The 16,372-nt window shown below is 41.4% G+C and overlaps 1 protein-coding gene across 7 annotated transcripts in view; it reads left to right on the top strand.

Moving 5' to 3' along the window:
• Nucleotides 1-15,899, top strand: part of SENP1 (SUMO specific peptidase 1) — a 28,676-nt gene extending 12,777 nt beyond the window's left edge. For 4 of the 7 annotated variants that reach the window (XM_060272094.2, XM_060272095.2, XM_060272093.2 and 1 more), the window contains 9 exons: nt 621-659; nt 2,022-2,106; nt 2,582-2,725; nt 3,192-3,323; nt 4,296-4,499; nt 5,696-5,775; nt 10,899-10,983; nt 12,465-12,560; nt 13,407-15,899. In XM_060272094.2, coding sequence (XP_060128077.2) covers nt 621-659; nt 2,022-2,106; nt 2,582-2,725; nt 3,192-3,323; nt 4,296-4,499; nt 5,696-5,775; nt 10,899-10,983; nt 12,465-12,560; nt 13,407-13,469 — 928 coding nt within the window. In that variant the 3' untranslated portion in view covers nt 13,470-15,899. Of the gene's footprint in view, nt 1-620; nt 660-2,021; nt 2,107-2,581; nt 2,726-3,191; nt 3,324-4,295; nt 4,500-5,695; nt 5,776-8,009; nt 8,078-10,898; nt 10,984-12,464; nt 12,561-13,406 lie in introns of all 7 variants that reach the window. The other 3 variants (XR_015947933.1, XR_015947932.1, XR_015947931.1) reach the window with 1 other exon arrangement.
• The last annotated feature ends 473 nt before the right edge of the window (nt 15,900-16,372 follow it).

Here is a 16,372-nt window from a genome sequence, read left to right as displayed (position 1 = left end):
TGCAAATGACCTTGTAGTAGCAGAACTTGTCATGGTGCCCACATGTTCATGACCTGCCAACCATGCGTGATTGCTCCCTTCCTTGAGCAATAGGAGCACATTTTTATTTTATTTGTAGGAGAGGTACATGTATGAACAACATTATATGTGTCTATACCTGTGTCACAGTTAAGAACAATGCTGTAATAAAGGTTCCTTTCCAAAGAGGCACCATGGAATCCAAGATGCCTAGATTCTCCTGAAGACCCTAAACACAAAACTTACTTGAATAGAGCGCTATCAGTAGAATGACACATTGAAACTACGGTATTGGGTTTAGGATTAAGGACAGGGTAAAATATTCACTCTTGCCACCCTTTAGAAATGGAGGCATGAGAATATATGTACTTTCTACTATTTGGGGCATGTACGTATGTCACACAATGCTCTAAAACTAACTTTTTTATGTAAAAAAGTTTAAAAAAATATTTCAAGCTATATAAACTTGATATCAAAAGGCAGGACTTCTGGATAAAGAAGACAGGGAACCTGCCACTTTTGTAACAAATAGCCCCTTTATTCTTCTCGGCTATTTTCCCACAGAATAACATTCTCAGTTTCTTGTATTCTTTTTCTTTCAGCACACCTTTCTTTGAGGCTGAATTGTGGATCAAAGAATTGTAAGTTATTTCATTTTTTTAATATTAATGATTGCATTTGTTTCATATAGTCATCATATCCAATATCTCCAAGAGTTTGCCTTCTCTTTAAGCACACAGCTTCCAGGCTGTTGTTGCTGCCTTCCCAACAGCCATGATCTGTAACAAGGACAATCAAATGTTGTTGAACTATGACTCTTATCAGCCCTGACCATTAGTCATGCTGGCTGGGGCTGATGGAAGCTGCTGTCAAAAAACATGTGGAGATTGCCAGGTCGATACCCCTGAACTCCTATAGGAAATAGCTGTCAAAATTCTGGATCCCCCCCCCATTTTTTGCTAATGAAATACTTACCTAATAGCTTTCTCCCCCATGCTTCTTGTCAGTCAGTTTGGATATGGTTTTATTATTGTTGAATGCAAGAGAGAAGCTGCTTTTCTAACCCCCTTCTAAACATCAGCATAGCTCTGGGGAGTAGCCAGGACTACCCCAAGAATAGCCTGCAGGTCTGGATCCATAGAGAATGCCAGAGAATTGACCATTGCTAGCTGCAAGGAAATTTAGTTTTGGGAAAAGTCTGGTAGAATGTAAATTCCGAATGTTCAGTTGTAATATTTTAAAGTATTTTTATTTAATTAAAACAAGAACATACACAGTGGAACATGTGAACCAAAAGCAAAGAGAAACAACAAAAATGAATGCAAACTAAAATTAAATATACATGAAGTATAATTTTAATTTTTTTAAAAAAAAATCATATCCCCTAGGGGTAAGTGCTGTTGATATTGGGAGTAGTAACCTAATTTCACTTGTGACATGAAGAATTTTTATTTCACATTCTACCCTTTCATCTCGGTAATCTGCGATTTACCAAAGCTGTCCTCAAAGAGAGAGAATAAAGCCCTTCAGTAAGACTAGGCAGCTCTCTATGGCCTTTGTGACACTTGTGAATGGTTTCTACATAAGTAGAAGGCAAGGGGCCTTCTGTGTAATCTGGTTGCATAGTTTAAATGTACATAAGATAGATCTTCATAAGGGGTAAAGGTGACTTTTTTTACATTTAAACCAGATGCTAGCAATAATGATACCCAGGGCCAAATTTTTCTCCTTGGTAAACACAGCTCAGTTCTCTCTTCATACAAAGGTGCATGAAGGGGCTGGTGTGGCTGTGCCAACAGGACTTACAGGTATCTCAATTTGGCAGAAGGAGTCAGTCTGACCCAGCCCTCTCCATCCTTCACCTCAAAGTGGCTCTGCCATAAAAATTGATCAGGAGCCTAAAGAAATGCTCAAATGCCTTATATTTGAAAGTGGCAATGATGCATACATCCATTGCTGCTAATGCTGAATTCTCAATCTGCTGCGTACAAAAATGTTTCTAGAACCAGCGTATATGATTCCCGAGCCCGTGAGAGATGGCGACAGATAGAAGAGCAAAAAGCTTTGGCATTGCAATTGCAGAAGCAGGTAAGATGTTCAAATGCATTTTGTGTGTGTTTTTAATAAACAATCTTGGTTTATTGAACGTTCCATCAGACTTACAAATGCTCTTCCTATCAAATATTACAAAGAACAATAAAAAACAAAACTTGGTGCCTTCCCATAAATGAATTCAGTTATTTTTTAATGCGTATCACAGTTGGGAAGGCTGCCTGGTTTCTCCAGTTACATGCCTGTCGTTGCTAATGATAATAAAGGCTGCAACACCTAAAGGCTGTAAGACTCGGCTGTCTTGCTTTGAATTGTAAATTGATAAGCAAGTTATGGACCAAGACGTGATCAAAACCCTATTAAAGTCAAACAAAGGATTTCTCCATTATATTTTCCACTGGTGAAGTTGGATTCTAAATTAAAATTGCCTGGCTGACTCATACGTGCAAATATAAGAGAGACACTGAAGTTGCAAAGTGAGATGTTGCTATCTTAAGGGTGTGTCTTTCAGAGGCTGCAGAAACAGGAGTTTTTGGTACCTGATTCAGTCAACTTACACTTGCGAGTACCTCTCGAGAAGGAGATTCCTGTCACGATTGTGCCAGAAGAAAAGAAGACCACTGATGGGGAGGAAGAGTTCCCTGAAATTACAGAGGTAGACTTTTTAATGTAAATGTTAAAAAAAACTTGACAGGCTTTAGAGATAACCTACAGAAACAGCTGTGATTATATGATAAAGCTGCTCCTCGACTGTACTACAGTATTTGAGATCCTAGTTTGCGGAGATTGCATGAATGCTGTGCTCTAATAAAAAACAAAACAGAACACCTCTGCACATAGAAAACGAACCATGGGGAGAAGTGATCTAGCCTAGCCTGCCCACATGACATGCTGGTTTATGTACAGTGGTTTTTGGAGAATTGTTTGTGCAGGCTCCTCCTCCTAGCGGGGCCATCCACAAACTAGCACAGCTCAGCTACTAAGACCATGATTCCAGGCTCTGCTCATTCTAGAGCCCTTTCTATGCGATGAGACAAATGTAACTAGTTATCTCAGGCAAAGCTCTCCAGCTGGAAAAGCCAAAACTACTTGTTGTATGCATCTCTCTTTATTTTCTCTAGGAAATGGAGAGGGAAATAAAGAGTGTACTACGAAGCGGGAACCAGGATGAGGTGCTGAGCGAAGCCTTCCGGTTGACAATAACTAGGAAAGATATTCAGACTCTTAACCACCTCAATTGGCTCAATGATGAGGTAACCTGATCTTCACTTTTTGTACGCTGCAGTTGTTTGGTACTTGTTTAAAATCTCCAAATAAACCAAGAAGAGCCTTTCTAGATCAGACCAAATCACTGTCTAGTTCAGCATCGTGTTTCACAAAGTAGCCAACCAGAAGCCTGCATGCAGCCAGCAAAGAGGACATGAGGGCAAAATAGCCTTCTCCCACTGTCCTTCCCCACATTTGGTAATTCACAGGCAATCTGCCTTGGAACTTGAAGGCAGTATAATTATCGGTCCTCATAATTATCCATTTTTGGGAGATCAGCTGGTCTAGGAATGACAGCTCCAACGCACATCAAGATCATGGCTCATAATATCCTGGTCTTGAAACATGAGTTAGTCCATGGTGTAGATGGCCACAATCTGCATTCATAAAAAGAGTCAGATTTTTTTTGAAAAAGACAAATCAATCAGCCTTGCAGCAGTTTGAGGTCAGCAGCCTCACGGGGTACTGCCTGGCACAGCCTCGTGCACATGGATTACATATTCGTCCTTTACTAGACACCCAGTTGCTGTCACCTCCCATGATCCCTCTTTCCTCTGAGAACCTGGGCAAATGGGAAAGGAGGAGGGCACAGAGAAAGAAAGGGGTGCAGGGGAGGGACTCGTGCTCATCATCCCCCCCCCAATTGCAGATCCCTCCCACCTCCTCCATTTTGCACCTTCAGCAGCAAATAATAGGTTTAGCTTGCAAAATTCTCTGTGCAGGCTACTATATAGGCATATTATTTTAGAGAATTGAAAGGGTGTTGAAGTACTTGCCATCCTTAACCTAATGAAGAATCCCCCCTTAAAAAAAGAAGCAGCAGCAGCAGATATCTGCAGGGTTCATAGCTTGCTATCTTTCACCATTTGCTTAATGAATATTTTTTTCCCTCTTGAATGCAAAAAATGCTATTTTGAAAATTTCTGTCGTTTCCTAACATGTATTACTCTCCCCCTCAGATAATTAACTTCTACATGAATATGCTAATGGAAAGAAGTAAACAGAGGGGCTTTCCAACGGTTCATGCATTCAACACATTTTTCTTCACCAAGTTAAAAACTGCTGGGTACCAAGCTGTGAAGCGTTGGACTAAAAAAGTGGATGTATTTTCTGTTGACATCCTGCTGGTGCCTATTCACCTTGGTGTCCACTGGTGCCTAGCAGTGAGTATATTTTACAGGTTTGGGGGTGTTTTGTTTATTTGTTCCAAGTTCTCATTCTCGCTTCTGCTTCTCTGGAATGTGCTCCGAACAATATCACAGTGGCTCCTCTTTTGTAGCGTACTTGTGAGCTGACATTTTCATAAAGCTCAGTGGCTATGAAGATCTACAGACTTGTGCATACATTGAAAACTGCCACAGGGCTGTGTGTTTGTGCAGATATCAGTTTTGCTCAGCTACACAAATGTAGCCATATCTTTGTGTGGCTGGGCAAGATATTAACTCCTAAATAGGCATGGGCGATATATTGTCCAAAACCAGTTTGAAGTACACATCATGATAATTGTTTCACAATATTTGAGCTGGCAATACAGTGGTACCTCAGTTGTCAAACATAATCTGTTCCAGAAGACTGTTTGACTTCGAAACATTCGACAATTGAGGCGCCAATGGGCGGTTGGCAAATTCCATTGAGCAAATGGAGAAAAGCACCATGAGGCCTCGCAGGCTGCCACATTCTGTTCTGCTGCTGCCAGGTCTTGCTGTTACTGCTGCCCCCTCCCATTGCCGCCATGAGGACTCTCAGACCACAACTGATTGTGCCGCCATCACCAGGCCTTGCAAATTGTTGCCACCACTGCCGACATGTACCAGTCATGGCAGGCTGTTTCTGACACTGCTACTTCTGCCTCCTAGCAGGCCTGCTGGCATTCCCAGGTTATTTGTAATCACCATGTCTCATCACTGGATTGTCCTGAATTTGGTAGCCGAGCCCAAAACCAAAAGTCCTGTTGGGATACATTTTGGCTTGCCTGCTCCTGAAGGTGACCATGAGGTGATTGATAATATCATCATTTATCGCTTTTAGACACTTAAGCAGTAGCAGTTGCCAGGACAGTGTCCTCTTCGCTTCTGCGTACAGTAGTTCCTTCCTTATTTCGGATATTGTGATATATTGATATATCACAAAGTTTAGCTGGTGATATTTCGCAATATTGAAACCCAGTTATTGCCCAGCCCTACTCCTAAACTAAAGAGAAGCATATATATATTTGGTCAAGTTACTTTGGTGAAGGACTTAATCTTTTCAAATTCTTTTTTTCTATAGAAAGCAAGGCTGGATGTTTTCTAAATGCTTTCTAGAAAGTTCTGAGTTGTAAGTGTGTCCGTGGTTTAATGAGATGTTCTGTCTTACTTAGGTTATTGACTTCAGGAAAAAAAGCATCACCTACTACGATTCAATGGGAGGAACCAACACTGAAGCTTGCAAGATATTGTTGTGAGTGTCCCAATTTATTTAAATATATTCAAGTTTTTCGCAGCCCAAAGGTGAAGAGAGAATGCAAGACCTTCAGGTGGATAAAAATCAATCTTTATTGCTGTGATTACATAAAGAAATGACTAAATCAAAAGGGATAGCTAACAGCAAGCATGCCCTGGTAACCCAAGGGGCAGATGTTACATTTGTTTCTTTGAGGTGTAGCTTCCAACTTTTTTAGATAGCAGTGACATAAACGTTTTCTTCAACTAAACAGACTTGCTGTTGAGCTACAGCCTCTTGAGTTCTTATAAGAAATTGAATTATTTAAAATATTTCTACCCTAGCCTTTCACTAAAAAGTGTTCAAGGCAACTTACAAGTTTGAAGTAAAATGCCAGTTACAACAACAGACTATAGAAAACCAAACAAGAATAGAAAGAAAGGCCTTGGAAATTGGATCTCTGAGTATAATGTTCTTAAGGTAACCCAGTATTTGATGGCCCTTTCCATTTGGAAAAAGATGCCAGGAAGATATAGAATAAAAGGACATATGCATCAGAGACTGCAATATTTTCAGCAGTTGCAAGAGTATGAAGTTTTCCCGAAAACAAATGGGGGGGGGGGAATTAATCAAGTCTAAGAATGCACTGCCTTGTAGCTTTGAAGTGGCAATGGCCTGGAGAGGAATTTCAATCTTAATTGTTGATCGAATATTTTACTGCTGATTCAGGAATATGAAGCAGGCAATTCAGAATGATAAAACTTTGAAAATATTTAAAATTTGCTTTGTGAATTTTTAGATACCAGTGCATACTTGTACATTTTTCAGTATCCCTGGTAAAATTAACCTCTATCTCAGATACTCTACCATTTATGAACAGAGTTCCTGCCTTTAACATGGAACCGGTGCAGCGGCGCACGACACACTGGCACAAGGCTTAGGAGCATGGGGTGATTTTGTTAGTTAAGTTTTGTTAGCAGCGCACTCATCATAATGAAAGGGAAAAGAAATATATACACAGTAACATGCATCTTAACACTCACAACATATACAGTGTGCTAAAATGGTTCAAATTTATACCGGTAATAAAACAATCCAACCAGGTTCATAAATAGACCAATAAGACGCTTCATATAGAATGCCAGTCAAAGTAGTAGGCAACTTAGAAAATGACATAAAGGTAAGTTTTAGCCATTACCATTAGGAGCTGGGACCGAGCAACGGGCGCTCACCCCGTCACAGGGATTCGAACAGCTGACCTTCTGATCAGCAAGCCCTAGGCTCAGTGGTTTAACCCACAGCGCCACCTGGGTCCCTGGGTTTCAAGTAAACTAGTGTTCTCCAAATAGTAAGCAGGTTCTTTAGGGTGGTATTATGGGTAATGTAGAGGGACCCAGGTGGCGCTGTGGTTAAACCACTGAGCCTAGGGCTTGCTGATCAGAAGGTCGGCGGTTCGAATCCCTGTGACGGGGTGAGCTCCCGTTGCTTGGTCCCAGCTCCTGCCAACCTAGCAGTTCGAAAGCACGTCAAAATGCAAGTAGATAAATAGGAACCGCTACAGCGGGAAGGTAAACGGCGTTTCCATGTGCTGCTCTGGTTTGCCAGAAGCGGCTTCGTCATGCTGGCCACATGACCTGGAAGCTATACGCCGGCTCCCTCGGCCAATAATGCGAGATGAGCGCGCAACCCCAGAGTCGGTCACGACTGGACCTAATGGTCAGGGGTCCCTTTACCCTTTACCTTTATGGGTAATGTAGATGGATTGAGGATTAAATCCGTGACCCCATACAGTTCTGCCCCTCATGTGCCTGTCTTGCAATCGTGTATTTGTGATTTTGACTGTAAAACCCGCACTGGGTACTCATCCAAGAGCCTCTGAGCAGTTCTTGAGAAAATCCTATTCCTCAACCTATTCTCTGTCCCCCCCCTCCAAATGGATAAGATTTTAAACAGGCAGACAGTGTCTGCAAGTGGATGTTGTGGCTCTTTTGCCACCTGAGCCCATTCATGTTGGCAGGCCCTCTCCAAAGGAAATCTGCTTTTATATAAAAGCCCAAAGGGTTCTCTTGATTATATGGGAAAGCCAAATTAGATCCCAGATTTGGTGACATGGCAGCATGGTTAGAGCAGGAGCCCTGCAAATTTGACCACATGATGCCTAGCAGCACAGGTAGGGCAATGGGACAGGGACTCGGCTTCCAGCTGATTGTCGCCCTTCCTGTAATTGCTTTTCCCTTTCTATTTCCTTTCAGGAGGCTTTAATTGGTTGAATGCAGTGGGAGGATCACACCGGGAAGAGGGGACCGAGGTCCTATTCATGGTTAGTGACCCTTTCATGCTTTCAATCTTTAGAGCTTCCTGATTTTTGGTGAGTTTTGAATGATTTGCTTGCCCCTTTTTTTAGAAAAGGGAGAGATTTATGGGATGCCATGAATCTCCTGTGGCTTAAAAAATGTATATATTCCATTTTTCAAAATCTGGTTATACTGAGAAAATCATCCAGATTCATATAGAGGGACTGATCCTAGGCAGCAGTCTCAGTTATTTAAGGTAGCCAGGCTAGGATAGATACTTTGGATAGATACTTTTCTGCCTAAGACCCCTCCCCCCCCAAAAGAACTGCTAAAAGATCAGAGTGGACAATACTAGGATAGATGGACTAATGGTGTGATTTGATATCATGCCGCTTCATATGTAAATATAATTTCCGCCCTTAATTAGTTATGCCACCCATGCCTTCTTCCGATGTAGAGAATCGAGAAGTATGCTTTGTTATGTAAAAACGTGGCAAAAATGATTAGCCCATGTTTGCTCAGAATGAGATCAGACATGGACAAGAAGTGAAATATGAAGCAGGTGTGTGAGTCCTTTTTAAGTTTCTCTCCTAATATACAAAGGAAGATGCAGAGGGATGTGTATACAAGATATAGGTACATCTCTTCAGAGACCATCTGTAGTGCTTTGGCGTATAGCTGGTGTCCTTGTCACCTTCAAAATATTTGTATGCTGTTCAGCAGAAAATATTCCTTGAGGGAATCTCAACTTCCAAGTTAAGAGGTTGTTGAAACTATATAATCCTATGTAGTTTATAAATTTATATAATTGTCATTTATAAAATGATATAAGCCTTTGGCTAGGTTCCCAAAGCACCACCACCCCCAATATGATATATTTATGTGCTTTTCTATCTTGAGAAATTTCTTACAGAGAAGTTGACATTTTTCAGAATATCAATTTGATACCAAAGTCTTAATTTAAGTGTATTCAGTTTTATTTCCAAATAATGTTATTGCTTATACTCCTGCTATACCTAAGGAGCTGTCTCTTTCATGCCTCTTTAGAAATATAAAAAGGGACCCACCCCCCAAATTACCGTAGGCCAACCAATACAACTTGTGGGAATCCAGTGGAATTTTTTTCCTTTGGGCCACAGACTCCTATGCCATATCACAGGCTGCTTTTGAGACTCTCCTCTGTTTCAGAAGTGGCTTGCCATATATCATGGGGGCTGCAGCTCAAGTAAAAGCCCCCAGTCTTGTTGGGTACCCAGGACTAGTTGCATGGTTCTTGAGCAAAGAACCATGAGAATATGAGCGCTTGAAAAGATACTATGAGTGAGAGATCAGGCTGTGTAGAAGGGAAGGGCCAATAGACAGGAGGAAATTATTGTGTACAGTGGTGCCTCGCTAGACAAATTTAATTCGTTCCACGGGTCTTTTCTTATAACGAAAAATTTGTCTAGCAAATCCCATAGGAATGCATTGTATTTTTTTGCATTTTTTTTTGCCCATAGGAACGCATTAATTGAATTTCAATGCATTCCTATGGGAAACCGCGATTCGCTAGACAATTTTTTCATAAAACGAATTCGTCTAGCGAGGCAACCTCCGCTCGAAAAATCTTTTCGTTAAGCGGAAATTTCGTTAAGCAGGGCATTCGTTAAGCGAGGCACCACTGTATTATGTGTTGTGTGTAAGCAGCTGAGTTTGTTTTTATATACCAGGGTGACAGTTACATACATCTGGAATAAGAAGCAGTGGGGAGGGGGTTATGGCTGCAGCCAGGTCTTTCATCCAACAGGGGAATGCATAAGAGGAAAAAACCAAAGTGATTGGGAACTCTTTGCTTTAGAAACAAGGTACAATATATTAACAGGAAGAATGAGCAGCAGTTGAAATTGACTATCAAGAGGGCAGTGAACTCAGATACATAGAAGTGATGTATTAGGCCATTTCTGACTTACCTCAATAACCAGAACATTGCCATTTCATTGGACTATAATCTTTATGGGATTTAGGGGAAGTGGTAGGAAAAGGGTTCCAGACAACTGCTGTAGCCAATAGCAAGCTATTGGAAAGTTTATTCTTTTTAACATTGGGGGGATGTGGACCTGCTCTGTTATGGTATTTATCCTACTGGGGCTGCTTGACCTCGTGTTAAATGCTAGACCCTAGTAGCTTATCTCCAAGGGGAAGGTTTGAAACTCTCTAGAGGCACCTGAAAGTAGATAATACTTAGCTCAGCTGTAAGATGTAACCAGACCTTGTTACTGTTGTAAACTACCACATAAATTTAGCTGAAACTGATAGTAAGCTGTCCATCCTTTTCTCAATGTAATAAAATACTTGATATGTGTGCACATACTGTGGAATGGTTGCATAACATTGCTTACTGGTTGTCTGCAAGTCCTTCTCATGTCTACATACATGTCCGGGAGATCCTTGCCACATTATCTTTGCCAAGAGTTTCAGTGTGTTTTGTGATCCATTCATATAGGGACCGCTAGTGCAAATATTGCTTAGGATTAGAAATAAAATAAAATAAAATACTTGGGCATAGCGATAAGTGCAATGCAGAGTTCATTTTTCAGGGGGCTTTCTTTCCAGAAAAGTAGCACTGTCCCGTCATTTACCCTTTAGTCAGATTCTTGACGTTTTCCACGCCTTTGGTGTTCTGCTGTAGGTGTGCCTTATGATGAATTAGTATGTTAGTGAATTAAAGTCCAGAATTGGGCTAGGAGAAGCAATTCTGAAATTAAAAGTAATCCCCCCCCCAAAAAATTAATTCCTTAATTGGGTTTTTATCATTTTTTGCTGGTTGTGTACTTTCTAAAAGTGTTTCTTCTTTTCAATCCTCTGCAGGCAGTACCTAAAGCAGGAAAGCGTCGACAAAAAGCGGAAGGAATTTGATACCAATGGCTGGGTGCAGCAGAGTAAACGGAGCCAGGTATTTGGATCCTACATAGTTGACCACATGAGTGTCTGAAATGCTCTTATCCTATATCCACTTTCCTAAACTAATGGTTTGCCTGGCTCTTAAGGTTTTTGAGTGTAACTTTTAGATCAGGGTTGGCCTGGTGATGCAGCTTGCCAAGCCGTTAGCAAAATTGGGCCCCTTTTCTGTCCACTGCAGCGCTGGGCTGAGATGCTTCTTTATTCAGCCCAGTGCTGGGATGAAGAAATTGCTTGACCCTAGCACTCCAGTTAAGCGGTGAGTGATATAAGAGAGATATAAGAGTGTGTGGTCTGTTTATGAGTTTGGGTAGAGCCTGTGTGTGTGTGTGTGTGTGAGAGAGAGAGAGAGAGAGAGAGAGAGAGAGAGAGCGCTAGCTAGCTGTGTGTAGTGTGGTTGGGTCCATGTGAGTGGCATATGTAGCTCAGGCTTTGCCAACCTTGAATTCTACCCCTTTGGCCATAAAAGGTTAGTCATGCCTGTGTCAAAGAAAATAATGTGTACTGTGAGGAAACGAGATAGTGCTATTTGTTTCATAGATAGAAAGGTGTGATGTGCCTCACACAATCGTCTGTGATTAGAGGTTCTATGCCATGGGTAGGCAAACTAGGGGCCAGATCCGGCCCAATTGCTTTCTAAATCCGGCCTGTGTCCTTTTATTTAAAATGCCCCCCCTCACTCCTCAATAGCGCCTCACTTCTGACAGATAAGACTAAGGCTCCTGAATATTTCCCTTCCTGATCTCACTGCTCTAGCCTTCAGTTGAAAAAGCAGGGGAAATCAGCCAGTGATGGAGAAAAGGGAAGCAAAACAGTATGGAGTGGCTTCTTTGCCAGAGGAGCAAGTTGCAGCAGTTCTCTCATTGTCCTGAGCATGGGTTGAGAAGGGAGCAGGAGTGGGTGCCTCTGATCATACGTACCTGTATAAGCTGTTGGAACTAAGAGTGACTACAAGCATCCAAAGATCTCTGTACATGGGCAGAGCCTGTGACATACAGTGGAACCTCAGTTTACGAATGCGATCCGTTCCACAGAGGCGTTCGTAAACGTAGGCGCTTGCTCCCTGAAGCAGAAGGCATGCTTCTGCGTGTGCACAAAGTGCCGACAGATCACATCTGCACATCCGACGCCACGGAACCCGGATGTAAACACTCGGGTCTGCGGCATTCATAAACGGAGGCGTTCGTAAACGGGACTGTTTGTAAACCGAGGTACCACTGTATTTCTGTTCCTATCTTTTTCCTTGTTTGTCAGGATGGAAGTATTCTAGTCTTGCTATCTTTGCCTTCATCTTGGCTGAAATACTGGCTCATTTGTTCCCATTAATTCTGAAGACTCGCTCATGCATGGTGGGGTTCTTTGGGTTTCTTGCACCTTTCATTACCTTGCGCAGTTTATATCATAATTATTTGGTAAAGCTAACATGAGGTTTTTGTCTTCTAAATAGAGAGGGCTGTGTTTGTTTGTCTTTTAAAGGAGATTCCTCAACAGATGAATGGAAGTGACTGTGGGATGTTTGCCTGTAAATATGCTGACTGCATTACCAAAGACAAACCAATCAATTTCACTCAGGTAAGTTGGCTCTCCTGGCTAGTGGGCACTGAATTGGTAGAATGCTAGCTTATATTATCACAGTGCTGTCTTCTAGTCTTAATTGTGCCCAAACAAACTAATTTTTAACCAAGAAAACTGAAGCTCAGTGGCCAGAAGACGGAACACCCAAGTAGATAATTTCCCATATATTTGCTTATCTCGTGCAAGTCAAATTGCAAGATTGTGGTTTTCAATAACATTCTGAACATATAGCTTGTAATAATTGTGCCACAAGAGAGGGAGCTGCATGTGGGCAGTTGTTTTGCTCCCTGTAGCAAGATCCTTAAATTTGGATACAGAGCCTTATGATATGGATAAGCAAGTTATGCCCTATGGTAATTCCAGGACTATAACCTATATTAATGGTCCACAGCTACTTTTATGGTGACTCTTCAGTTTTTTGTTACCTTACCACCAGCATGTTTAAAAAATATGGCACAAGAACCTGTTGGATGATGGCACTGTGTTAGAATTATCTTCATCTATTACCTCTGTTGGAGGTCAAAATTCTCATTCTGCCAACCGCAGGCCAAGTCTGTGTTGCAGAATTAGTGCTTGTAGCAATTGAAAGAAGTGTCACTTATATCTGCTCATGGACAAGCAAAATTGTGGATGTGGGGTTAGGATAACCAGATCAAACTTGAAAAATAACTTTTTAATGGATTTCAAGATCTGGTGGTACTAGCCCTGGTTTTGTGTTTAAAAACAGATCACTGGAATATAGCTGTCTCAGTATGAGGCTTACACTTTGCCCGTGTATATCAAAGGATTACCTTGTTGTCATTTTAAGAAAGTGTTGATGCTGTTGTGTTTCTTTTGTTAAAGCAACATATGCCTTACTTCCGAAAACGGATGGTCTGGGAGATCCTCCATCGCAAGCTGCTGTGATTTCATGCGAAAAGCAAGCCCCTTCAGAGACTGCAAACCCAGGCTATTGCCCTTCTTGGCCATTTCCGAAGTGGGCTGCATGGGTTTCCTGCTGAAGCTTAAAGACTGTGTACAATACATTTTGTGTGGTTTTCTTTTTAAAAAAATAAAAATAAAAAATTAATGAATTATATTTCGTGGAGCAGTGTGCCATGGAACTATTTCAGAAGCACACTTGCCTTTCTCTCTCTTGGAACCCTGTTTTTTTTACAAGTGACATTTGGAGATGCTGAGGAGTACTGACTTTCACCTTCAGTGAGTTTTCCTCTTTTTACAGTCTCAGTCCTTTCGAAATGGCCAGCTTCTGCAAACAACTTGAAACCTTCCAGGCTTCAACTGTGTGGGGCACTTGTACTATTGTATTGCATTTACCAAGACATGGAGAAAAATGGCTTTCATGGCATTCAGTAAGGGCAGTGCTACATGTTACAATTACTGCAGGTGGTCTTCTGCAGCAAATAAAGTCATGTAGAGGTACAACATGCATGTACATATGTGTCTGGGGAAACCTGATTGTATATATGTGTGTTTCTATAAGTTGCAGAAGAGAACATGGCTACCCCACAGCAGTCATGACATGTTGCATTGCCCTTAGTTCTTTGGTTATTAGGTGGAAATAAAATCGCCTGAGAATGGAAGCTCTGATAGACACCAGCACATGAGAAGCAGCTTGCTACAACATTTTCCATCATGACTGTGACCTTCTCTTCAGTTCTGTAGGATGAGATGGTAAATGAAAGATGAACAATGCCTTTTTTTGATGCTCGAGCAGAGGATCTCCCTAGCATTTAAAATCTATTTCTTCTAGTGAATTCTTTTCTAACTCAGAATCCGGAAGCAGCTGCCCACCTGTTGGAAAGATGAGTCATGTGTTGGCAGAGGCACCCTGCACTGAGAGCCTTCGTTTTAGGTGCCTCCTCTATGACCTCATCACACAGTCATGCTGTGTGGATGGAATCTGAAGCAGAGAGAAAGGGTAGAGCTTTGGGTTGTGAGGCACTTCTGGGGCCCTGTGCCCAAATGCCTGGGGTCAGACCCTATAAAATCCAGCATCTCTCCCCATTGACCTGTTATCAGAATTTAAGGAAATCCTGACATTAGGAAGGACTGTTACATTGCATTCTTGATACAGAATAGGATTTGCAAGCCAACTTAAGCAGCTACATGCTTGATGGAATGCTTATCTGACAAGAGGATGGAACAGTTATTGATCGTCAAACCCTTTGTAGAATTTAGGTACAATATGATGTTTAAAGCATTTTTTTATAATAATTGGTAAGCTGTTTTGATACCATATATATATTTATAAACTTTTCTCAATGGTGCAGCAGTGAACAAATAAGTGTCTGGGTTTTAAGCTCTTTTATGTTTCCGTTTAAAACTCCTATAGCTGAATTGAAATCCTGACCTTTCCCCCCCTCCTGCCCTCCACTTTCTGCTTCTGTTCCAGATAGCCATTAATGATGCCAAGTGGAGGACCTCTTCCACTGAGATGCTTCCTCTTCAAATCCTGCTTTTATGTGCTAATGCAGGATAATATACAGAATCTGTTTAGTTTCTCTCTGAAACAAATGTAAGTGGCATTGCCAGCTGCAGCTTGAGATTTAGCAGCAGGCAGAGAGATCTTTTACAGAGCCCAAAGCACTTTGAGTCTCACTGATTGATGTAACTTCTAGTTCAGTATGAGAGGGACTCTATAAACTCTGGTTCACTCAAAGATCTTCTCCAATGCCACTGGCCCATATCACAGCCCACTGTGTGCAACTTCTCTGCAGCCATTTGTTTCAGTGGAGGCCCGCTGTAAGCTCCACTTATTCTGTGACGGCCAAACTCGGCCCTCCAGCTGTTTTGGGACTACAATTCCCACCATCCCTGACCACTGGTCCTGTTAGCTAGGGATGATAGGAGTTGTAGTCCAAAAACAGCTGGAGGGCCAAGTTTGGCCATCACTGACTTATATTAATGGACATCAGCAGATGTGCTTGGTATCTGTACCTGCTGAGGCCAACAAAGGTGAGATGCAGTTGGAATTCAGGTGCAAATTATGTAGGACTACTTACTAAGTTCACATGCCACACATACCTCTTGATGTACCATTTTTTTTAATTCTAAAGAATAAAGCAATGTCCTCTTGTATTTTTGTCATCAGATAGGGAACATTTTATATATTCTTTACCTGTAAACAATAGTTTTGTACAAATTTCATTGCACTTCCTTAAGTCGTGCTCTTCCTAGACAAGTTTGTACCTTTTTTCCTCTATCTGTGGTTTTTTTTTATACCAGGCTCTTTGGTGACCCTTTTTCTATGTTTTTTTCCAAGTGATCTGAAATTCTGTATTTTTTTTGTAATGTGTTATTCTTAAATAAACCCAGCTGTTGAAATAATAATTATCCAAAGTCTGGCCTACTGCATCATTTCCCTGCCCTATTTCTATTGTGGGGATCTACATGTTATCAGAAATGAACCCTTGCCAAATTCTTTCCCATCCCTTCCTCTGTAACATGCATTACAACTGACTTAAATTTATTCAGCAAGGTGTTTCCCCTCCCCTGCTCCATATCACTGGTAATATTCAGCAGAATGAAACCAGGACACAAACAACTGCAATACATTTCAGAAAAGAAACAAAGAACTTGGCTCAGGGAAGCCTTTCCCTGAGGCCCTTGTGTGTCATCTTGCATTTGAACACAAGGCTGAACAACAAAGAGACAAATAACAAAAACAAAAGCCTATTCAATTATATGTGAAGCTGCCTTTGAAGTTTCAGCTGGTGCTGTTCTTCAGCCAAAGAATGCTTAGAAAAACCTTTATACTGTATTAGTGAAACGTGCACACACAAATGTGTACATTGCTGAAAACAACA

This window comes from Zootoca vivipara, chromosome 2 (assembly GCF_965207765.1).
Source record: "Zootoca vivipara chromosome 2, rZooViv2.hap1.1, whole genome shotgun sequence".
NCBI lineage: Eukaryota > Metazoa > Chordata > Lepidosauria > Squamata > Lacertidae > Zootoca > Zootoca vivipara.
Note: the sequence above shows the minus strand (reverse complement) of the source record. Positions and strands in the feature narration are given on the sequence as shown.